The sequence below is a fragment of the Scleropages formosus genome, chromosome 1, assembly GCF_900964775.1.
Source record: "Scleropages formosus chromosome 1, fSclFor1.1, whole genome shotgun sequence".
NCBI lineage: Eukaryota > Metazoa > Chordata > Actinopteri > Osteoglossiformes > Osteoglossidae > Scleropages > Scleropages formosus.
This window is the reverse complement of record NC_041806.1, coordinates 1,742,656-1,767,023: the sequence shown is the minus strand read 5'-3', so window position 1 is coordinate 1,767,023 and position 24,368 is coordinate 1,742,656. Positions and strand designations below refer to the sequence as shown.

Below are 24,368 nucleotides of genomic sequence, written 5' to 3'. Positions count from 1 at the left end.
GTGACTCCTTGACCACCACTGCAGTTAATTTGATAAATATTTTAGCAGAAATAATACAAATGAACCCATTAGCCTAGGAGGAACCTGTTTGGGGGTTAATTCACTGTTTCACCATTCTAGAACAGCAGCTGTGAGTCTTCCATTATTACTAAAAAAAAACTATAAAGGGAAAAGCACACATTTATATCCTTTTATATTAATTGAAGAGTTGTGTACCTGAACAGTGAGAAATATCACAGATACCTGTGTAATGTCACTTTCACACAGGTCTGTTTGCATGATTAACTACGTAACGATGATTCCCTGAAACAAGTTTATAATTATGTCTTCTGGTTTAAATCCCGCACAACTCTTTGCCTGCAATGGAATGTGTTACATTTATTTAGGGTATTTCTGCAATAAACGTCTCCATTTCAGTCTAAGAGGAATCTGAACGCGTCCAGTCGCACCGACTGCGACCATTCCAGAAACGCCTCCATTCACCTTCTTTCTTTTTTCGCGCTCTGACTGCGGTCTCGAGGAGTCCGGAAGTGGTTTTCTCATTGTGGCGGTAGACAGTAGAACTTGAGCATAGCGCAGAGTGGGCGGAGGACCAATGAGTGCGAGGGGCCGCCAGGGGGCGCGCTGACGAACTCTGAGCAGCACTTCTGTGCGTGTGGCCGTTACGTTGTGGGGCGGTGGAATGGCGCTCTCTGTCCTACAGGTGCAAATGTGTGTTTTTTTTCTGCCAGGGTATTTTATAATATTAAGCTGTTTTTGTTGAGTGACTTTACATATATATATGTTTTTGTTTCATCCTTTGTACGAAGAACTAAACGGACTCGGCGGGCCTTTAACTCGTGCTCCTGGACGCAGTTTTCTCTTTTTTTTTTTTCCCCCCTCATCGTTTTCAGTAAATAGACTTTATGGCGCGACTTCCGTCGGCAGCGTGCGAGGATTCGAACCCGGGTCTTTCGATTGCGTCAGTATTATTTGAGTGGCGTTGGTTGTGTGTGTGTCTGTGTGTTTGTGGCGGAATAAAACATCTGAAGCCTTCACTGAGGGGACTGCAGTCTGTCTGTCTACACAGAAATAAATGCATGGGTGTTTATCACAGAAATATACTCCTAAAACACACCTCATAGAAGTAAAACGATTTCTGTCACATAAACTGTAGCTCTGCAAGCTAGAGAATCTTCTTGAGTCTCATAAGCATCAAACGTGTTTAATAGGAAAACTTGCAGTGGCTTAAGAATAACCGAAGTAACAAAAGCTGTGAGGTTGAAATAATTACTAAAGTGAATCAAGAGCAAAAGAACATGAATGGTTTTACATTCAGTGAGGAGTTGTGTATCTATCAGCTTAAACAGTGAGAAATGTTACAGAAACCTGTGTAACTTCGCATTGTGCTCATGCATCTCTTTATACCTATTTATTAACTCATACTGGTTGTTAATGGTCATTTCTTTTCTTCTATCGGGCAGAGTAGAGAAGTTGTGAACAGTGGCAGGAGACAAACAGGATCTCACTGAGCAACAAAGCCCAAGAAGAGAACATTGGAGAGGATCATGACGGCAGAACCGGGACCTGAACACCCTTCATTGGCACTCCATGGTCTCCCTTGTGAATCGGGCTGTTTTGGGAACACGGTGACCTCTTACTCTGAGGGGTCAACAGTCATGGATATGTGTGTAAAAAGTGAGCCTGTTGATCGGCACATTTCCCACCCTCAATATTGTACTGAAGGACAGGGCTTCAGTTCTAAAGACATGGGCTCAGGGCTGCATCTGGACACTGATCAAATTAAATCAGAGATTGTAATGGTCAAAATAAAGGAAGACAGTGATGTGCTGCACAGCTGTACATCCAATGAGATGCTCAGTCTTCCCTCAGAGCAGTTAAACCTTTCTACTTGTCTTTCATCCAGACAATATAAATCTGAGAGTGGTGAAGTAAAGATTGAGCAGGATTCTCAGTTACAGGAACCTTCTTGCAGTGGAAAAAAAAGGAATGAAACTCTGAGTTATAGTATAGATTATGAATGTGAAGATTTACAGGTACTAAAGTTAAATCCTGTTCCTTGTACTTTGTTGAACAAATGTAAAACAAAGGTAGGAGAAGTTAAGGCAGAGCAGGCTTCTCAGTTGGAAGGATCATGCAGTGCAGAAACAGCAGGTAATGCAGCTGTAGATGACTTTTTACCATATAAATGTAGTCAGTGTGAAAAATGTTTTTCTTATTTAAGTGACTTGAAACGGCACCAGCTTGTTCATTCTGGTGAGAAACCTTATAAATGCAGTGAATGTGGAAAAAGTTTCTCCCAAGCAAGTAACTTAAAACAGCACCAGCTTGTTCATTCTGGTGAAAAACCTTATAAATGTAGTGAATGTGGTAAATGTTTTTCCCATGGAAATACCTTAAAACATCATCAGCGTGTTCATTCTGGTGAGAAGCCGTATAAATGTAGTCAGTGTGGAAAAAATTTTTCGTGTCTAAGTGAGTTAAAACGACACCAGATTGTTCATTCAGGTGAGAAGCCTTATAAATGTAGTGAGTGTGGGAAAAGTTTTTCCCATGGAAGTACTTTAAAACTCCACCAGAGTGTTCATTCTGGTGCGAAACCACATAAATGTAGTGAATGCGGGCAAAGTTTTTCAATTCTGGGGAACTTAAAACGGCATCGGCTTGTCCATTCAGGTGAGAAACCGTACAAATGTAGTGAATGTGGGCAAAGTTTTTCAATTCGAGGTAATTTAAAGCAGCACCAGCGTGTTCATTCAGGTGAGAAACCATATAAATGTAGTGAATGTGGAAGAAGTTTTTCAAGTAAAGCTCATTTAAAACAGCATCAGCTTGTTCATTCTGGTGAGAAGCCCTTTAAGTGCAGTGATTGCGGAAGAAGTTTTTCCCATGGAAGTACCTTAAAACAGCACCAGTTTGTTCATTCTGGTGAAAAACCTTACAAATGTGAATGTGGGAAAAGTTTTTTCCAAGTTAGTTACTTAAAGCAGCACCAGTTTGTTCATTCTGGCGAGAAACCATATAAATGTAGTGAATGTGGAAAGAGTTTTGCTCTGAGGAAGTACTTAAAAAACCATGAAAGAACCCACTAAATGTTTTAAGAAACTGTCAAATCTCTACTGCAAAATTAAATCAAATTTAGAAAAATTATGTTAAAATTTAGATGAACATTTTAATTCCACTGAATTGTTGCTCTTCAGAAAGTCTGTGCTGCTATTTGTATTAAATCGTCTTCTGGATCACTTATGGAACATAGATTCTGGCCTTGGATCCTTGCCGAACCTGACTGTGTTATTCATCTGAACCCCGAACCCACCCCAACACTGCAGATATTGATCAGTCGTGATCATTGGGACCAGGAGACATATCCTCGTTTTCCACATACAAACTGCGTAGATTAATCTGTTTCTAGAGACTGTTTTCCAGGGGTTTTTCCCCCTCAATCTCTATCTTTTTATTGTGTCAAGGAGCAGTTTTCCTCTGCCTGACAGAACTGCAGACTGTCAACCTTTTATGAGATGAGAATAATATGTGATCACTGTGAGCTCTGAGATTTACTGTGTGTACAAAGAATACAAATACTTTACATTCCCTGGTGTTTCAAGTGGTGGAAACTTTATCCTGCATCACTTCCTGAACCTTGGATACATGGAAGACTGAATCCTGTGTCACAGAGTGAATGAAAATATATAGTAACGTGTAAATTGGACAATTGATGTATCACTTTTTGACTTGAGATGTTTTCATGTTCTGTGTAAAAACTTGTGACTTTTACTGAGTTCAGATGAGTCTAGATTGGCTTTAAGCTACTGGAAAACAAAAGACTTTAAAAGACTAAGATTTAAATTTTTTGCTGTATTGGTTTTGTTTTGTGAGATGTTTGGTCAAGTCGTGTCCTCAGAAAAAAATCTTTCAAGTAATGTAATGAATTAACTGTAAGAATGAATTAAAGCAAGGGCGAAGGAAACGCGTTCAGCATGAGGGTAACTTTGCAGTTTGTGGGTTGTGTGTTCTTCTGCTCCCTTAATGTTTATTTATGGCTCTTTGTTTCTTTTTCTTTGTCCTGTGTGGTCAGTCTTTTGAGTTCTCCAATTTGTGTCCATTATGCTGCTGGACACTTGTGCGAAGGATGGGATGAGGAAGTTATTGTTTGCTGCTGAAAAGGTGCTGAAGGCCGTCAGTCTGGAAAAGATTACATACCCAGGTCTGAGTCTAAACCGCAGTTGAACCGCAGTCAGACGTATACCCATCAAATGGAGAGAGGGTGGAAGTCCTGCCAAAATGTCTCCATGGGGAAGATGTCCAAAAAGTGTGGTGGAATGTAACCTAAGTGTGTAGTTGCTTGGTTGGTTGTCATGAACCAACAAGCACAAGTAGTGTGCAGCGATCAGATGGTTCTATGTCATGTTCTTACAATAACCAACTGACATAGGCAAATATGTGAAAATGTTACAGAAGTTACGAGAAAACCCAGATATATCGATAAAAGAAGTCAAGAAGCAACGTCGTAACTAACCAAATTTTTTGTCGAAGCCCCGCATTAAATGCAAAACAGAAGGGAAAGGGGACCAAACCCAAACTAGTGGCTCTACACAATGGAGGGGCTGTTACAGCAGCTGTTCGCCTCATTCTAAAACTGAGAGCTTGACTGACTACCTTCATTTTGGAGTGGATTCATTACTACATGTGTGCTGTGAGAAAGTGTGGATTAAGTGTCTGTAGTATTTGTGTTTTGTTGTTTGCGCGTATAAAATTTACAATACATGATTAAGCATTTTACTATATTTCACAATATATTTTATAGAAAAAAAATATATATATATAATTTTCAGAGCGCCGCGCCTCTCCAGGTTCTGAAACGTTCTCATGCTTCCGGTGCGAGCACGTGCGCGGGGGAAACCAATGAGGAACCACTTCCGGACCCCTGGGCGATCGCCTCGGTGAGTCCCGTTGGACTGTTATTGTATCAGCATAACAGTACAGTTATAAATTACTTGTAGTTTCCCTGGCGGTGTACAGAGCTGGGTAATTGTATCGCAGTAAATTAGGGTAAGTACCCAAAGCTGTTATACTGGATCGGGAAGTCGAACTTGGGGCACAAGTTAAGGGATTATGGGAAATCGCCTTTCCTCTGTGTTCTATTCGTGCAGTTCTGTCTGTGTTTCTGTCTTACTCTGAATGGACGTGTGTCCCACACAGGAATACCATGTTTTTAAGGACAACACGCTGCATGGAAATGCAACTGTTTCTGTCATTTGTGTCTGTCGCATCTAAACTCACTTTTCTGAGTCTCCTGAGAAAATGATGTTAGAATAAACAGCCGGTGTGTGAGCGCAAAGTGACATTGATTGCACAGATTGTTCTGTAGCATTTGATTTCTCTTGCTGCTCATGTGGAAGGTTCTGGAAAGTTCTTTGGGTGCAGCCTGGTTAGATTAACAAAACATTCCGCCCAGAAGAATCTGTACTTCTTTTAACTCTGGGTAGCGGTAACCGGTTGCACCTGGGCCTGGGGTCATGTCCCTCACCAGCTTTGGATCACCCCTGTGTGTGTGTGTGTGTGTGTGTGTGTGTTTGTTTCACAGTTTTCTGGTAGACCACATTTCTACTTAATACTCTTGTGGAAGTGCAGTCGTCTCTCTTAAACCCGATTGGTTAAGGACCCTGACCCCCCCCAGACAGAAATATCGATCCTCTACAGGAGTACAAGTGCTTTGTGGCCCTTTGGCTGAACCTCACTTGTGATAAAGTGTGTTACTTTGTTGACCACGACACCACCTGAATTTGCTTTTGCTCTTGATTCCCTTTGCTAATCATGTAAAAACCGTCACAGCTCTTACACTCAGATCAGTGATGTCCTAAATTATCAGTTTTTGCCTAGTCTAGGGCTGTATATATATTTTTGGCTTTGTGTTTTGGTCAAGTGGGAAACACAGCTGTGCCTCTGCACATTAATTTATTTTCTAAACCCAGAATGTTCCACACTGGATGAATAAATGTTGTCTGATCAGTGCGCTGCTGCTTTAATACTTTTGACATGAGCATCAATATCCTTAGTACCAGCTTTATATTTACATCAATTCATTTAGCTGATATTTTTCTCCAAGACGATGTACATCTCACCTGTACGATACCAATAGCTCCGCATTGCACATTTGGTGATTGTTTTCAGTGTAAGAATTAAACATTTGTGGCCATTGTACCCCATCCTGTATACCAGATGTTGGTGTTAATCCTTCTTCTCCTTTCTCTTTCTTTCTGAAACAGATTTTCTGGCACGTGAGGAAGTGAACACTGACAGGAGACAGAGGGAATCGTCAAGCAAAAGGGCGGAGGAGAGAAGATTGAAGAGGGTCATGATGGCGAGTGCTGAACACTCTTCAGTGTCACTGCACAGCCTCCCATGTGAATCACACTGTTTTGGGGACACAGTGACCTCTTACTCTGAGGACTCAGCAGCACTCATGGATATGTGTGTAAAAAGTGAGCCTGAAGATGAGCACATTTCCCACCCTCAATATTGTACTGAGGTTCAGGGCTTCGGTGCTGAAGAGATGGGCTCAGGGCTGCACCTGGATACTGACAACATTAAATCTGAGATTTTACTGGTCAACATAAAGGAGGACAATACTGATGTACAGTGCAGTACCACTGATGTTCTCTGCCCTCCATCAGAGCAGTTAAACTCATCTACTTGCCTTTTACCCAAACAGTGTAAATTAGAAACAGGTGAAGTGAAGGTAGAGCAACTTTCTCAGTTACAGGAACATTCTTGTACAGAAATAGAAATTGGTGAATCTGCTGGTTATAACATAAAGGAAGAGTGCGCAGATTTACCAGTGCATGAATTAAACTCTGTTCCTTGTCTCTTTTCCCAAAAATGTAAAGCAGAACCTGAGGAACTGAATGCAGAGCAGCATTGTCAACTAGCAGGGTCATCAGGTAGGGAGTCAACAGATAATGAAGCTCTAGGTGACATTTTACAGAGGAATCCTGTGAAGCTGGAGAACAGTTTAGATGTTGCAGGAGACTATATCCACACAAAAGGTGTTCCGGAACCATCCGTGGCTCCCCTCACTGTAGGTACAGCTGACGCAGTCAGTACACAGCCATGCCATGATGCAGTTACCCCTAAAGGCAAGAAATACCAATGCCTTCAATGCAGAAAGGTTTTTAAAAGTCATTCACACTTCAAAATCCATTTACAGCTTCATTCAGGTGGTAAATATTGTTGTCCGCCGAGTGAAACAAGTTTTTCTCCGGCGTGTCACTTAAAAGAGCACCGTCCCACCCATTGTGCCGAGAAACCGCATAAATGTGGTGAATGTGGGAAAAGTTTCTCCCGAGGAGATAATTTAAAGCAGCACCAGCGAGTTCATTCTGGAGAGAAACCGTACGCATGTAGTGAATGTGGGAAGAGTTTTTCCCAAGTAGGTTCCCTAAAACTCCACCAGTGCGTTCATTCAGGTGACAAGCCCTACAAATGTAGCGAGTGTGGGAGAGGCTTTTACTACGAAAGCACCTTCAAACTCCACCAGCGCGTTCACTCCGGCGAGAAACCATATAAATGTGGTGACTGTGGGAAAAGTTTCTCAATCAGAGGTCACTTGAATCGGCACCAGCTTGTTCACTCTGGCGAGAAACCGTATAAATGCGGTGACTGCGGGAAAAGTTTCTCCCACGGAAGTACTTTAAAACTGCACCAGTGCATTCATTCTGGTGAGAAACCGTATAAATGCAACGAATGCGGGAAATTTTTTTCAGTTCGAGGTTACTTAAGGCAACACCTGATTGTTCATTCGGGAGAGAAGCCCTACAAATGCAGCGACTGTGGAAAATGTTTCTCTCGCGCTTGTACTTTAAAAGAGCACCAGCGTGTTCATTCTGGTGAGAAGCCCTATAAGTGTGGTGAGTGCGGGAAAAGTTTCTCCATTCGAGGTCACTTGGTTCGGCATCTGCTCGTTCATTCCGGTGAGAAACCGTATAAATGCAACGAATGCGGGAAAAGCTTTTCTTGCGGAAGTACCTTGAAAGTGCACCAGTGTGTTCATTCCAACGAGAAGCCATTTGAATGCGGTCAGTGTGGGAAGAGCTTCTCAAGTAAAGCTTATTTAAAACAGCACCAGCTCGTTCATTCTGGAGAGAAGCCCTATCGCTGCAGTGAATGTGGAAAGAGTTACTCCAGAGGAGATTACTTAAAACAGCACCAGCGTGTTCACTCTCTCACTCTGCTGTGAAGCCGTATTAATGTGGGGCGTACAGGGGAAGAGTTAAGGGTGTAAAATACCACAGAGATAGATTTTTTAGATTAACTGACCAATAAATTGAAGAAATGTAGCTGAAAGAAAATGCTCACAGCTACTAGGAAACCTGAAGATTTGAACTCAGACTCATTGTTTGTGTCCATGAGAAACATTGTATTGACATCTATACTTACACACTTTTTCCTAGATCACCTCTGGAAGACAGATGTTGGCCTTGGCTCATTGGCCAGTCTGGTAAACTCTGAACTCCTTTCAAACCCTCCCAAGAAATGACCAGAAAACCCATTAATCAGTCCTGATCATCTTGTACAAAGAGACAAGTGTTCATTGTCTGTATATGAAGTGTACAGTATTATTTGTTTTACACATAATTTTATTTAAGTTGTCTCGTTTTAGTGCTGGGGGGAGTGCAGTGGCACAGTGGGTTTGGCCGGGTTCTGCCCTCTGGCGGGTCTGGGGATCGAGTCCTTCTTGGGGTGCCCTGCAACAGACTGGTGTCTCATCCTGGGTGTGTGTGTCCCCCTCCAGCCCCCCGCCCCGTGTTGCCAGGCTAGGCTCCGGTTCGCCGCGACCCTGCTCAGGACAAGCGGTTTCAGCCAGTGTGTGTATTTATTTTAGTGCTGGGTGTCCGACCTTTTTGGGCCGAGGGCAAAATTATTATGGGCCTGAGGCCCACACATGTAAAAATCATACTGAATCTTCAATGTATAAGCTATACATTACAATGTACAATACATATACAATGTATAGTTTTATTCTATTTAGGTGTGTGTTTGGGTGTTTTTGCTTTGGAGAAAAACATGAAAGCAAAAGACATAAGCATAAATGTGACTGTGTCTAACTATTATGTGATTCGGTGGAATTTGTAATATTTATAGTATGTTTGGTACATATTCATTTTACAAATGTTCTTCCCTTGGGCCATACGTTGGACACCCCCGATTTAGTTGGTTGAGGAGCACTTTTCCACTGATTGGTTCAGCCACAGACTGCCTGGATTTTAGGAGATGTCCTTTTTCGGAATAACGAAGCTGTGAGATGTGTGGTGTACACAGTGGACCAAAAGAAAATGTGTTTACATCCCTGACGTTTCAAATGGCTGAACCATCAGTGACTGTAGACCTTTTGTAGGAGATTCACTAAGTATGGAAAACTGAATCTTGCTACGCTGTACAAGGGTTGATTGAAAAGTTTGGAGACTGTACTGGTCCTTCTGGATTTAAGCATTTTTTTAGGTTTGGGGACCTTTTGAAGTACCTTCCTTCATACTCCATACGCTTCTTGCAGCACTTCAGTCAGTTTCTGCTGTCATGCTGAAGGCACCGGCCGTAGCTTTTGGACCTCTTGACCAGACCATTAACCGTAGTGCTCAGCCTCCGACATCGAGTGCCCACACCCACTCTTGTGCTGCTGTCTTCGAAATGCTCTGCCACCTGAACGCTGTTGTCCTGCTCATTGTCATGTCTTTGTTGGAGAGCTGAAGAAACCCCGATCACTCACGTTTGCCATCTCGTGATGGAGTTACTCTGTGAAGGTGTGGCCACTCATTCAAGGATGCAGTAGAAACCAGCCCTACTACCGGGGTACAGTCACAAGGCCTTGACCTGGACTCCCCCCCCAACATGCAACTAGACACGTGCAGTACAGTCAGTGTCATAACTTCTCGATCAACCCTCAAATAACAGGGTAATTTATGTATCACCTGTTTGCTTTAACGTGTTGAAACCCGAGTTAACTAAAAACATTTACTGTTAGATGTTTCACTGTATAGTGTAAGACCTTGTGATTTACTCAGTTAATATGAACATTGCTCTTATTTTACCTCCTTCAAAACATCTTTCCAAAAATATAAAATATTAGTTTCTTTGCAGTATTGGTGTTCTTTGTGAGATCTCCAACCTTCTTGTTAATAAACTGGAGCAATGATGCTGAGTTTCCAGCATGTTAATGTGGGAGGAGGTTAGTGGCCTGTCAAATTGTATGTGGAACACGTGAGGAGGACAGGACAGGGTTAAAGGGGCATATTCTTCCCCGGGCGAGAGATTATAATTTTTAGTAAATGCTTTCAGTGCTGTGGACTGCCTTGTGTCCGTATTACAGTACTGAACTTCCCTGGGCAGAGTCACCAATATCCTCCAGACTTCCCCGAACTGCCCATCCTCCTGGATCTCACCACAGCCTTTGATAGCACTGATCATAGCGTTAAGTTGCAGAGGTTCGAGACATTCCTGGGCCTTTTCCAGCCAGTCTGAGGTTTCTACAGGAAGGGAAGATTCACCAGTTTAATGACCCGTGAACTACCACTGTGTTTCTGGCAAATCTGAAGACTGTGATCAGTCCACACAAGTGTTTGATACTGTCTTCCTGTTCTGTTTTATTGTTGTTGTGACAAGCCTCTATAAAAATAAATTTAACGGAATAGAATTTAGCCACTGGATTCGCCCTTGGCACTCAACAGGGGAATCGCTGGCAGAGTTATCATTGGGAAGGGAACTTTGATCCCCTCTGGATCTTAGGAGTTAATCCTGTCTGCAAGGATCCTGAGACTGTTTGCTTATTTAAAAGATTGTAAGCAGTTATGAGTTTTCCGGCAGCATATTTCAAATGTGCTCTGGAATTGAGATGGATGGTAGTCTATTCTGAAATCCCTAGTTGGTTGTTAAAAGTTAATTTGTTGAAAAGTAATGTTATTGTGTGTAATTAAATGCAGTTGGTCTGTATTTTGTGTTTTTTAATTCTGTGGCCTGACCAGTATAAAGGATGTTTAGTGTTGGTTTGTTGGTTACCCAGAATTAATAGACTAGTATGATGAGAGCAGGGCATGGAAGACCTCGAGTTGTAGTACCCTGGAGCCACTAGTGGGCGCTAGCTCTTTTATGAGACATGAGTGCACCTTTCATGTACTAGTAGTAGTAGGAGGAGGAGGAGGACGATAACAGTGATGACTGCTACCAGAGTGTCTGCGAGGCCAAGCTGCGGTTGTGCTGTTTAATAAACACAGTGAAAGAATCATTTAGTTGGATCAATGAGACCACAGGAGATCAGAGAGCTTTCAGGTATGTTCTTAACTCATCTGTCTGTCATGCTGTGTATTTGTTGATCTTTACCACGTTTTAACCATACAGGGCAGTTTTATGAAACATTTAATATATGAATGTGGTGCCGTTTCCATTCGAACCGGCATCCTTGGATTACAGAGCCAGAGGGGATTATGGGAAGGTTCGGTTCACTGCCACGACATCAGATTTATTTGAGTGCCGTTGGTGGTGTCTTTGTCCTCTCACACTGAAATGGATGTGTTTATCACAGAAATACTGCCTTTTTTCAGGACAACACACTACATGGAAGTAAAACAGTTTTAAACTGACACTTTTAAAACTAAAGAATCTCCTTTCTGAGTGAGATGAGTGAAAGGTGATATTAATATAAACAGACCTGTGACCACCATGTGAGGTTACACTGTTTTCTGTAGAATTTTTCATTGTTCAAACTGATACACAATATAAGAAAGTGATGTTGCTCTTGTCTCTCTTTACTAATTATGCCAGTCATAGCTGTTAGTCAGTTAATCCCTGATGTGATTCTTTTTACCTTTTTATATAGAGGCTAAAATAACGAATAAAGTACAGTAGTCATGATGGAATCCAGCCTTCGGATTACAATTTTAAAGTCTACATTAAGCAAACTAATAGGTTGCGGGGGGGGGGGCGTGGTCCAATAATTTCAAATTAGACTAATTGATAGATGTTTGGATTTGACACTCTTCTTGTATGCTGTTAATTGCCTGCATTAGTATAGGACATTTGTTAAGGCAGAAGTTTTTATAAAATTCCATAGGAAATCCATGAAGCTCTGGGGTTTTTTCCAATGATACAGGTTGTATCGTGATGAAAGAGGGCTACTTTGGTGAAGGTTTGAATCCAGGTCAGTCTGAGTGGAGTTTGCTTGTTCTCTCTGTGTCTGTGGGAGTTTTTTTTCGGGCGCTCCGGATTCCCACCACAGTCAAAATACAAGTATAGTAAAGTCTTGATCATCTGACCATTAATTATTTTACATTCTAGAATATCTGACATGCCCAGCATACCACACAATGTCACTTATTTCAAGGCATTCACATCTGGTCTGATACGGAAGCAGTTGATGCGAAGGAAGAGGTAACGACTGGAAAATGAGATTTAACGCTTCCCAGTATATTTAAAGTTTTATATTCAGACAAAAAACAGTCAGCAAAATAACAAATGAGCTTTGTTCTTTCTTCTGTTTTCTTGTTGGACCAAAACAGTCATGTTACTAAGACACTGACATGACCTTACCGCAACAAGAGAAATAAAACAGGAGAACAAACTTTAATCAAAAATTTTATTAAATGACTTTTGGGTTGAACATATTTTACACTCGATACAAATGATTTCTATATACGTAGTAAGTTTTTAAACATATCAAACTTCAGTGTTTCTTTTATCCCGCACACACTCCCGTCTAGAGCAATATTCTTTTTTTTAATGACAAATTCCTTTGTACAAGAAACAATTTTGTAACTGCTGTAAATGAAGACAAAGGGGCTATAAAAATATTTCCAGAGGAAATTTAAGAAAATCAAGTTTTTTTTTTTTTTTTTAACTGATTTCAAAGATCCTCAAGTCTGACTGTAGGAAAAGCTTATAAAGCAGTCCTACAAAATTTAAGGAATGACTATATGAATAATTAATGATGTATTGAAATATATTGAATGGGGATGAAGGGAGGTTAGATGATGAACTGTCCTGATCTCTTTGACCTCTTGCTGGTCCTTGGAGCTGACCTGTGATATTGGTGTGTGGAAGAAAGGCCCTAATCATGAGAGAAATGAGAATGAAAGAAAACAGGAGAAAGAAAATTGTAAACCTTTGCATAGAAATGCAAAAGCAGCATTTCAATATATGAATGTACTACATAGTTTAGTAGTTTCAAGTTTTAGTTTTTAGTATTGTTTACTTTTGCTAATTTAATTTATGTTAATGAATATTGAAAGCCATTACCACTTTAAAATGAAAACCCTGTTTGCCCCTTCTAAAACAGTTGGGATCTGATACAGTTAATATTCTTGACTAATGCCTGTAAGGTTCAAATGCTTATATGTGTTGTTTCCCTTAAAGTCGTGTTCCTGTAGTGTTACTGTCATGATGTCCGGGAGCCTGGAATAACAAAGCGTTTCTTGGACCACAAAGAGATGGGCTCCTAGCACACCTCACCTGCATAGGGGTCCTGTGGGAAATCTACAAGGACACACATCCACACTGCACCTCGGGGATTCTTATAAGCGACAGCCGTCTCACAAGGATTCAAAGTACTGCTCCTTCTCTACGTCCAAGCCTTTGTCTGTATCAAAGTGTACGGCCAATTCCTCATCCTGGTCCTCACTCACGTTCAAGTCCTTTTCCTGGTCGACACCTGTCTGCAGCATCTTCAACCTCATGTCTAGTCCCCCTGTCTTTACTGTCACCGTTCTTCATATCCCTTATTATACTGAGGCACAGTAAATGAACTCTGCCCCGAGTTCTCACCAGCCCACCTCTTTGTCTGTGACAATTTCTATATAAGTTACCACTGAAAAGTTTGTATTTGTAAAAAAAACTTACCATTTGAATTTAAGGGGCAGAGCTTGCCAAATCCTTATGATCCCCTGTAATGAAGAAACATGCAGACTGTAAGTGCTGAATATATTTGGCAGCTACACTTTAGTTCATTCATGAACCCTGGTCCACCTTGGGCACCAGTAAATACGTGTATAAATTATTATAACAGATCATGGTGATGGAAATTGTTAACGATTAGTGACATCTGCATCATCTCAGAATTCTTGATAGCTTCTCTCACTCAATGTAGCTGAAGTATTTTTGCAACTAAGTGTAACTAGTACTTTGTAGTGGTCAGCAGAACTTTGAACCTTACATGAAATGGGCCCGATAGAGAGCAACTGTCCCTGGGAGATGGACCGCTTTCCCCTTGAAGAGCAGAACTGAGGACAGAGAAACATGTGACTCCTCCTGAGACAAAGCTTTTCCAGGGTGTGGCTGATCAGCTTGTTGTCACTGAATGAAATCTTGATGCATCATCAAACAAGACAAACATCTGTATATTAAGGTGTAGGAAACTACTGTTGAGTTTAAACTCAGCCAAACTAAGTTTTTGAAGGCTGTACAGTCTATATCAGGCTATTGAACTGTGTCTGTAGCAGTTCCCCTCTTAACAATAAAAGTTGAAAGTATAAATTAAAAGCCTAGCGGGAAAAAAAAGGAAGTTGAATTCTCACATTCAGAGTCACTCTGTACAGGTATAGCAGGACTGCACTGTGCTCACCTGGGCACAGCTGGACTCTCTCTGGTCACACTCAGTGAGGCTGCAGTGCAGGTAGATGTTGGGTTCCTGGAACATAAAGAGCAGCGCCGAGAAACGAGCCTGGAGGGACACCCCGCTCTCCACTATGGTTACCGCTTGACGGTCGCTGGGGCACCTGGGAAAATGGTATAGTGACATGAGGTCCAGAGTTCATTCTTTCATCTCAAGTCAGAAAGTGCAGGGACTTTGTTTTTGATGTTTAAGCAAACATTGAAAATTTGCTTTCATAAATGAGTGAGCTACCTTTATTCTGAAATACTGCACTGTTATCGCCAAATGTGCTCTCATAAATAAATACTTTGTTTTCTTACCTGTTCTGAATCAGGAAGTACCGCACTGGGTCATCAGGACTGGCTGAGGGCGTGGCGTAGCAGTCCTCCAAAACGACCACAAATCTGTCAGTATCCAGCTCTTTCACAGACACACCGACATACAGAGCGGAGCCCAGGGGCAGCACAACCAAGCCCGGGGAGTAGGGGTCAGTGAAGTTGGCTGTACGGTACAGAACCATGGTGGCATTAGCCCTCGGCCCTGTTCTCTGGATTCCCATGTTCTCCATTCTGCCAAATAATAATTACCAGAGCATCAGCCTCAAATATTCCAAAATACTGGAAATACTATATTTGAATTTAGAATACACACACACACCCACACATTTTCAGAACCGCTTGTCCCATACAGGGTCGCGGACCAATTTAATGCAGAAAAGGTTCTAAAACAAATGTTGAACCATTGTGCATTGTGTTGAGATAAGGTTTGCACAGGAAAAGCAATATATTAACTTTCAATACGAAATATTTTCAAAATTCTTAAATAGTAAAAAGTAAAAAAAAGTAAAATCAATGTTTTCAAATTCCATTGCCTAGGAGTTTTTTGTTTTCCTTTCCTCAGATGCCAGATGGTATATCTCAATGCCAGATCAGATTACACCTAAGTATAACTAATTAGTAACTTTCTTCTTATTTATCTTTGTCCCCTGTCATTTTGTGTTAACTGTATGTAATGACTTTGCTGAAAAGAGTACAAATAATGTATTGAGTTGTTAAAGGACTGCTGTTTCTGTGCTAGCTTGACCTTGCGTTAGTAGCAAACATAATAGCTCATCCTAGACTGTCATCAACTGTGCGTTATATTGCAGCTCTTTCCGGACTTTTTTTGCCTTGTATACAGCAATACCTGTAATTGGCCTTTGACAAAGGTGTCACCTAAATAAATCAATTATTAATAATGCTGTATAATAATGATAATAATGATATACCCACTGATCGATTATCACCTTGGTGTGGTGATGGGGCTTGTGTGTCTCAGTTATCCTCAAAGCTATGTTGTCTGGAGCCTGGTGCTCCTGGTAGGATTTTCCTTATCGACAGATTTGAAGGGAGACAGACAAAGAATGGTCCACAAAGCACCCCATGAGTACACATGTGAAAAGTGAGTGTACTCTGCCCAGACTAGGGTTACCAGGACCCGCCACTGGAGCCTGGCCTGTGGCTAGTGTCTCAAGATTCAAGAGTTCATTGTCATGTGTACAGTAAACAATTGGTGGTGATGAAGCAGGAGTTGAGCCTTTGGATGAAACTTGAACAGAATGAGTTTTGGGTAATGACCAAAAGATAGAGGTAGAGGATACAAACGGCCAAAATTAAGTTTCACGATTGCTGTGCTACTGTTATGACAGGGTGAGGAAACGGGCCCTGGGGCAGACCCAAGATACGCTGGACAGATTATATCTCAGAGCTGTCCTAAGAACCCCTGGGGATCCCCCAGGAGGAGCTTGAGAAAGGAAGGTTTGGGCCCAGCTGCTGAGCCTGCAACCACCGTGACCCTCACCTGCACGAACAGAAAGTAAACTGACTGACTGACTGACTAAACAATGATGTAACTAAATGAAGTCATGAATATGAAAACTAGATATCTTTGACTCCTTCATGCAAGGCACTGCTTTAATAGGTTTCCTTCATGTATTTTCTAAGCAGTCATCTCTAACAGTGTTATAATAATTTTACACCTCCAGTCCTTCACACAGCTGGTCATTTACTGTGGTAAGGGGCATTAGACAGTGCTCTCAAGCACAACACTGTAACACCAAAGATGGTGTCCAGTTCCACTTACATATAAGGTTCAATAGCCACGTCCAGACTGGCCTGGACATCCAAGGGGAAGATGCAGGAGAATGGGAAGCTCATGGGAAGGGAGGAAGAGTTCCAACCCCTCAAGGGGTAAATAAACAGACTGTTGGCGTAAACAGCATGAGTACTATTGGTCTGTTGGACAGAAACACAAAAAATACAGAAGGCTGATTAACATTTCGTGATTAATTATGAACAGTTTTTTTTTTTTAGGAAATTCATGTTTCAGTCGAAAGGTCGTGTTAAAAAAAAACAAACAAACAGATATTTAATGCTTTTAAAGCCAGTTTTTTCAGTGGACAAAAATGTGGCTGCAGCCTTACCCTCAGCATGGTTCCACAGCTGCCCTCTTTGCGTTTCATCTGAAACCACACGGTGACACTGCCCTTCTTCTCTGGCCCACACTCGGGATCAGCCAGGTGTGCAGATGAGGCATTCCAGCCACTGGTCTCCAGGGGCTGCCTGTAGATGGTCACTTCTATGAAGCTCTGCCCACACTCGAGCTGTGGGGTCAGGTAGTTTGGAAGACCTAACACCAACAGAAAACCCATTGTTTCCATTGAGTTGTCCTTAGAAAGTAAACTGAGCCATATTCTTAAGTCAATTTTAATAGTGAGCTAGGCAGCTGACACATCTATGAAGTTCTACCTGAACAGACAACGCCAGCATCTTCATGGTGACCACAGTTGTGAACCCCAAACCCACGGTGTGGACATTGAGCGAGAGAGGACTCGTTGCCTGAACAGCCAACATCATCCATCCAGATGGGTCCAGTCCCCTGTCCGAAGTAGGCAGCATATGGGGCTGATAAAGCCTTCCCACAGCCCAGCTGACTGCACACCACCTGAGCATCATTCATGTCCCATAAGTCATCGCACACAGTGCCCCACTGGCCATCGTGATAGACCTCTACTCTTCCAGAGCAGCTGTCCTGTCCATTAGTCAGTTTGACCTGGAACGGCCCTAGATAATAATGAAACAAAAATAAAAGTCACTCACAGTTGTTTTGTAGCTCTACTCTTCATTATAAAGGATGAGTGTAAGATCGGTAAAGGCAGATGCAGTAGAGTCAATAGGAACAGGAATTTATTTTATCTTTAATATTTCAGTATTTAGTTCTCATTTCTAGTGCACTTGAACAACTTGAGCAGTGCTGATATGGGCAAGAAGAACGAAAGCAAAGTAACCAACAAGTGTTCTACATCTCTGGGAATTGTTGTAGGTGAGATGGGAAGACGCGCCTGCTCATTTCTGGCTGAAACTTAGATAATGCCTTGTATAGAAAGTTCTTGACTGATACCACATATAGAATTCTGAAATGATTCACACATGGCCTGGTAAAATCGAACTTTGGTAAAGCATAATTAAAGATTCTGATTGTGTGTATGGGATTTGCTTGAATTGTTAATTGAAGTGTCTTGTTAATTCAAATAAACGATGCCTCACTCTCAATATTGTACACGGTATTGCCTAAACTGACTTGTGTTCTTAGTTCAAGAAATTCTTCTACCTGAACAGACAACGCCAGCATCTTCATGGTGACCACAGTTGTGAACCCCAAACCCACGGTGTGGACACTGAGCGAGAGAGGACTCGTTGCCTGAACAGCCAACATCATCCATCCAGATGGGTCCAGTCCCCTGTCCGAAGTAGGCAGCATATGGGGCTGATAAAGCCTTCCCACAGCCCAGCTGACTGCACACCACCTGAGCATCATTCATGTCCCATAAGTCATCGCACACAGTGCCCCACTGGCCATCGTGATAGACCTCTACTCTTCCAGAGCAGCTGTCCTGTCCATTAGTCAGTCTGACCTGGAGCTGCCCTAGATAATAATGAAACAAAAATAAAAGTCACTCACAGTTGTTTTTTTAGCTCAACTCTTCATTATAAAGGATGAGTGTAAGATCGGTAAAGGCAGATGCAGTAGAGTCAATAGGAACAGGAATTTATTTTATCTTTAATATTTCGGTATTTAGTTCTCATTTCTAGTGCACTTGAACAACTTGGGCAGCGCTGGTATGGGCAAGAAGAACGAAAGCAAAGTAACCAACAAGTGTTCTACACCTCTGGGAATTGTAGGTGAGATGGGAAGACACGCCTGCTCATTTCTGGCTGAAACTTAGATAATGCCTTGTATAGAAAGTTCTTGACTGATACCACATATAAAATTCTGAAATGATTCACACATGGACTGGTAAAATCGAACTTTGGTAAAGATGTACTGCAAATAATTAAAGATTCTGATTGTGTGCATGGGATTTGCTTGAATTGTTAATTGAAGTGTCTTGTTAATTCAAATAAACGATGCCTCACTCTCAATATTGTACACGGTATTGCCTAAACTGACTTGTGTTCTTAGTTCAAGAAATTCTTCTACCTGAACAGACAACGCCAGCATCTTCATGGTGACCACAGTTGTGAACCCCAAACCCACGGTGTGGACACTGAGCGAGAGAGGACTCGTTGCCTGAACAGCCAACATCATCCATCCAGATGGGTCCAGTCCCCTGTCCGAAGTAGGCAGCATATGGGGCTGATAAAGCCTTCCCACAGCCCAGCTGACTGCACACCACCTGAGCATCATTCATGTCCCATAAGTCATCGCACACAGTGCCCCACTGGCCATCGTGATAGACCTCCACTCTTCCAGAGCAGGAGGTGTTGCTGTTGACCAGCCTTATCGGTGCACTGGCTACAAGCAAGAAAACAGATTAAAAAAAAAGGGTCACTGGCTTGTTTGTGGAGCTCTGGTGGTGCAACACAGTTGGTGGACATTGTGAGGAGCCTCACCTGCCATCTCACACCTCCAGCGTATCTTGTCCTCACTAACACATCTTTCACCTTCTCTGCAGGTCCCGCACACAGTGGTGTTGATATCTAGAATGCATTGCATGCACACAAAAACACAAATAGGCAACAGTCACCAGGAAATATGGGGTTTGTCGGAATCTTGTTTGAAATACAAAATTACAAGATCGGATAAAGTTTTACGCAGCTACTCGTGTGATGAACATTGGTTTATATGGTGGAAAGTAACAAACTGTACTTAAGAATCACACGTCTGCGTCTAAGTGTCTCTTTCTGCTAATGTAATGAACACATTGTATTTTCTATGAGATGTTCGTCGCTTTGGAGAAAAGCGTCTGCTAAATGAATACAAGTGAAATGTAAATAGCAACCAAGAAGCAATAACAGCAGTGAAGTTTCCACACAAATTTCAGACCATACCTGCACAGTAGGCAAGATTACAGGCAGCTGTGCTGACAAATTTGTAGACATAATAGTTTCCCAGACAGGCCTTCACGAGGATGGGACTGAGTGCAAAGTGACAGCAGCCTTGTGTCCAGCTCCCGCAGACACCGTACTCGACTACACCATCTCCTGTAGTTGGGTGGGGTGCGGTCAGCCACACTGGGGCGTCGGTCCCGCACTTGTATTTCTCAACACACCTCTCGGGCATCTGCACACTGGCGTTGTTCAGGAAGAGGCGGTACCAGCCGTGCCAGTTTCTTTGAGAATCGCACATCCGGGGCCCGGAAACAGCGTCGAAGTCGGTGGAGCGCCAGGCGTCGTCGAGCGCCGTGTAGTGCAGACACGGATCCAGACAGCGGGAGGGACCTCCGTCAATACTGATGCAGTCCTCCCCCAACTGACACAAAACACCTTCACAGAAGACCGCTTGTGATCGAGCTTCAGCTCTCGTTCCGTTGCTAGGCTGAGATTGCAGGCAGCGGTAGGACCCTGGCGTGTTCTCACACACGGTGCCCTGTGGACAGACCCCATCGGGGACTGAACACTCGTCCGCATCCACGCAGCCCTGCTCTGCGGACCAACGGTAGCCGGGCCCACAGCAGAGACTGTCCCCAGAACAGGACGAGCGGTTATAACAGGACAGGCCATTGCCCACAAAGCCTTGGACACAGCTACAGGTGTGGGTGACGGACACAGCTGACACGGCGTTGTCTGAGACGACAGGAGACGTATGGCAGGTGGCGTCCTTATGGCAGGCCTCACAGCTGGTCACTGTCACACCTGCAGAATTGATAATGTAGCTCATAGGTCTACAGGTACAACGTGGAAGATCTGGCTAAACAGCCATGCTAAGGAATTAGATGCTGATGCACTGGCTCCTCATGTTACGAACATTCAGGTTACATATTTTCAACAATACTAGCATTTCCCCATATTACCTATATTTTTTTTAATTTTAATTGCAAGTTCTTCACTTACGCATTTTCTAAAATTGCCGAATGTTACAGATTAAGGTGAAGATTGGATTCCACCTCCAACTGCAGCATCCCTGAGCAAGGTAGTTACCCTGAATGGATACTGTTAAAATGTCCCAGCTGTGCAAATAGATAAATCACTGCAAGTAATTTAAGGCTGGAAGATGATTTGGAGAGAAGTCTCAGCAACATAAATAAATGTGAATGTTGTGAACCAAAAGCTTAGTAAAACACATCAGTACAGCATCGGGAATCTTTAGCAAAAAAATTCTTTAACTTTATCCGAGGTTTTAAATTGAAGTTGTAGCCAGTGCAGCTGAGAGTATGGAATTAAATCAAGGATCTCCGGGGTTTATCATTATTTTCCATCTATCGGATACTTTCCTCCAGAACAACGTAGTGTCAACTTTGTTCGCTAAGATACTTAAATGTATTCATTTAGCTGATGGTTTTTTCCAAAGCAAATGACCATGGTAAGATGCAGTTGGTTACCCATTTATGCAGTCTTGCATTTTTTTTACTGCAGCAGTTCAGGTACGTACCTTGTTCAGGGGCACTACAGCAGGATGTGGGACTGCAGCTGGTAACACTAACAACTACACCATCTTTGGCCAGTATTTAAAATGATTTACCCCTTTATACAGCGCAGTAATTTACATGGTACAATAAGTACTTTAATCAAGGGTACAGAAAAAGGGAAATGGAAACGATTAAAACTCAGAGAGATTATGAAGAAGATACTTCAAGGAGATACTCTTCTCTAATTGTCTAGGACCACAACCTTTGACCACAAACTTTTTGGTAAGACAAAAGGAGACATGTAACAGACTAAAAACCCAGCTTAAGGGTGAATTCTAGGGGAAGGAACTTGTTTTGGCCGAATGGCTCGTACCTGAGTTACCAGCGGCTACGGCTGGTAGCAGTAGGAGACATGCCAGGATCCACAGGTTCAACATGTGTCTCTCTTGGTGTTCAGACCAGGGTTAGCAGAGAGGCTCACCTGCAGGGAAAACAGACCACAGGGCTTATTAGAAGCATCCTCACATCTCCTTTTACAAATCCACAACAGTAAATTTAAACAAATCTAACGTACGGTCTCTTATTGACCTGATTCCAAGAGAATGAATCAATAGTAAATGAAGGTGAAATTCCGGCCGCTCTGCGTCGTGCCCCTCTTTCAGTCGCAGGGTTTATATACCTGCTGAGATCAACTTAAGCAAGAGTTTTGGCACACATTGCTCTTGGTTCCAGGAAGAGAACAGCGTTGACTGAGCGTGCCATAAAACAGGCACTTCTACTCTGTACTGAATGTGTCGTCGCCAATTATTTATGAACATTAAAGCAACAGAAACAATAGTATTTATGGCCAGCGGTAACTTGGTCACCCATAAATTCTTAACGTTATCATTTTAACTGATGAAATCCAGTTAATGCAAAACTTATTTTGCATAAGGATGAGGAAATAGATGTAGAGCATGTCATTTATTTCTTTTTGGGTGCATGTCCAGCAATAAGGACATCAGTTTGTTCCACTCATGATGCTCACCTGGTCGTTGAATAACCAAGAGAAGAATTCTATCGAGTGTTGATCTGACAGAATATACATACTGCACCTCAACAACATGAGCAGTTTTATTTTCATTACTTTAACCAGTTATGTGAAGATCTTATATATTATGTTGACCCATGAGAACTTTGTGTACCTTTTTCCTCAGGTATCAAATGGGCTTATGAGTATCTCCACACTCACCTGTTGCCTTTCACAAGGAGGAACTCCAGAGATAGCACTTCTACTCGAGAACTTTGGTTCCACAACCCATGTTATGTGTAGAGGTATTACTGTAAGTACATTTACATTAGCAGACACTGTTCTCCAAAGCAACTTCCAGTGAACTCTATGTAGTGTTATCAGCCCACACACCTTATTCACCATAGTGACTTACACTGCTGGATACACTACTTACAATGGCTCACTCATCCATACATCAGTGGAACACACACTCTCTCTGTCACTCACATGCTATGGGGAACCTGAACAACATGTCTTTGGACTGGGAGGAAACCCACAAAGACACAGAGAGAACATGCAAACTCCACACAGACCGAGGGGGGGGGATCAAACCCATGTCCTCTCGTACCACCCAGGCACTGTGAGACAGCAGTGCTACTCACTGTGCCACCATGCCACCGTCTGTAACTCAGGTCCCTTCCCCACCGAATGACATTCTACATTCCTAGAGCCAGTTTTGTGGCAGCGCGGTGGCGCAGCGGGTTTGACTGGGTCCTGCTCTCTGATAGGTCTGGGGTTTGAGTCCCGCTTGAGGTGCCTTGCGAGAGACTGGCGTCCCGTCCTGGGTGTGTCCCTTACGCCCTGTGTTGCCGGGTTAGGCTCCAGCTTGCCACGACCCCGCTTAGCACATGCGGTTTCAGTCAATATGTGTGTGTGTGTAGAACCAGTTTTCAATGCCAGGTCCAGTTCATGTAAATCCATGCCACTGATGCCTACCACCTAACTATCATGGTACCTAACACCTCTGCTTCCCCTTGCAGGGGGGGAGAACACAAAAAATGGCTCCGCCTCACCAGCAAGCAATGTGGGTTGTTCCGCCACCAGCTACTCGTTGGGCAACAGCACCGCTGTGCTCGGCTCCACAGATGGGTCCCAGTAACACAGATTCAGACAGGGTACACTTGATTTTTTAACGTGTATTCATTTATATGTACTGAATGTGCACTTATGTGTACTTCACTCAATGTTGGATTCAAACCAGCAACCTTCAGATTGCAGATTGTAAGGTGACAACTGTAGCCATAATTTCTAAGACAGACAGACGGGAAAAAAACGCCTCTCGTTGCACAATTCTTGATGCAGACACTTATCTCAGATTTAGAGTAAGATTGCCGTTGAGCTTTGATGGTTTAATCCCTTTTATTGCCTTTTGCTCTTATATGTCAAGTTTTTTTTTTTTTTACATCTCTTTTATTATTCTCAGTCACCTTGACAGGTTTTATAGTTAATGGTGGCAATAGATTCTATGTGACACTGACATTGGAGGTACTCTACTGCTCTTCCAAACACCTTCCAGTGGACACATGGCTTGTGTTATATTTGCAAATATCACTTAGAAATCAAATGGGTCAAGAGAGGGGGCCTAGCTGGACATAATGACATATAAAGTAGGTAGGAGGTGTAACTGTACAACGGAAGTACCTGTAACCTGGAGTCCCAGGAGCAGCTATACATGATATTTAAGCTGAATTTCTCCAGTGAAATATACCACTCTTTGAGGTAAAACTGTGTGAAACTCCAGGTTAATGGCTCTAGTAAAACAAGAAAATAATAATTCTAAAATGCAAAATGTAACTGGG

General features: G+C 42.5%; 3 protein-coding genes across 12 annotated transcripts in view; 1 reads left to right on the top strand and 2 right to left on the bottom strand.

Annotated features, from left to right (window-relative positions):
* The window catches only part of LOC114909086 (zinc finger protein 11-like), a 334,553-nt gene that overhangs the window by 7,398 nt on the left and 302,787 nt on the right, over positions 1–24,368 (bottom strand). The gene's annotated exons all lie outside the window — the stretch shown is intronic.
* On the top strand, positions 629–8,674 carry LOC108930216 (zinc finger protein 665-like). 7 transcript variants are annotated; one of them, XM_029252255.1, is made up of 3 exons: positions 635–961; positions 1,464–3,061; positions 7,252–8,674. In XM_029252255.1, exons 2-3 carry the CDS (start codon positions 1,548–1,550, stop codon positions 8,234–8,236), a joined length of 2,499 nt encoding a protein of 832 aa, XP_029108088.1. In that variant the 5' UTR covers positions 635–961; positions 1,464–1,547; the 3' UTR covers positions 8,237–8,674. The 7 variants fall into 7 exon arrangements, with proteins under 7 accessions (XP_018600880.1, XP_029108088.1, XP_018600878.1 ...); XM_018745363.2 differs by lacking the exon at positions 7,252–8,674 and having other exon boundaries at positions 649–711; positions 810–961; positions 1,464–3,965; XM_018745364.2 differs by lacking the exon at positions 7,252–8,674 and having other exon boundaries at positions 629–703; positions 1,464–3,965.
* Positions 13,080–22,576, bottom strand: LOC108930207 (uromodulin-like). 4 transcript variants are annotated; one of them, XM_018745333.2, is made up of 14 exons: positions 22,093–22,576; positions 21,892–21,999; positions 20,002–20,805; positions 19,564–19,650; positions 19,151–19,465; positions 18,281–18,595; positions 17,419–17,733; positions 17,094–17,299; positions 16,754–16,905; positions 14,953–15,201; positions 14,603–14,756; positions 14,195–14,261; positions 13,882–13,925; positions 13,080–13,093 (listed from the first exon to the last, which is right to left on the bottom strand). In XM_018745333.2, exons 2-13 carry the CDS (start codon positions 21,953–21,955, stop codon positions 13,891–13,893), a joined length of 2,763 nt encoding a protein of 920 aa, XP_018600849.1. In that variant the 5' UTR covers positions 21,956–21,999; positions 22,093–22,576; the 3' UTR covers positions 13,080–13,093; positions 13,882–13,890. The 4 variants fall into 4 exon arrangements, with proteins under 4 accessions (XP_018600849.1, XP_018600847.1, XP_018600850.1 ...); XM_018745331.2 differs by lacking the exons at positions 13,080–13,093; positions 13,882–13,925 and having other exon boundaries at positions 13,932–14,261; XM_018745334.2 differs by lacking the exons at positions 13,080–13,093; positions 13,882–13,925 and having other exon boundaries at positions 13,932–14,261; positions 18,281–18,539; positions 19,410–19,465.

What these genes read in the sequence shown, in the direction of transcription:
- LOC108930216 (XM_029252255.1), top strand. Translation starts at nt 1,548, where the DNA reads ATGACGGCAGAACCGGGACCTGAACACCCTTCATTGGCACTCCATGGT. An exon ending in AAGAGTTTTGCTCTGAGGAA is followed by an intron (nt 3,062 to 7,251) that starts GTACTTAAAAAA and finishes GAGTGAAACAAG; the next exon opens with TTTTTCTCCGGCGTGTCACT.
- LOC108930207 (XM_018745331.2), bottom strand. Translation starts at nt 21,955, where the DNA reads ATGTTGAACCTGTGGATCCTGGCATGTCTCCTACTGCTACCAGCCGTA. An exon ending in TGCTGGCGTTGTCTGTTCAG is followed by an intron (nt 17,734 to 18,280) that starts GTAGAAGAATTT and finishes ATTATTATCTAG; the next exon opens with GGCCGTTCCAGGTCAAACTG. An exon ending in GTGGCTATTGAACCTTATAT is followed by an intron (nt 15,202 to 16,753) that starts GTAAGTGGAACT and finishes ATTATTTGGCAG; the next exon opens with AATGGAGAACATGGGAATCC.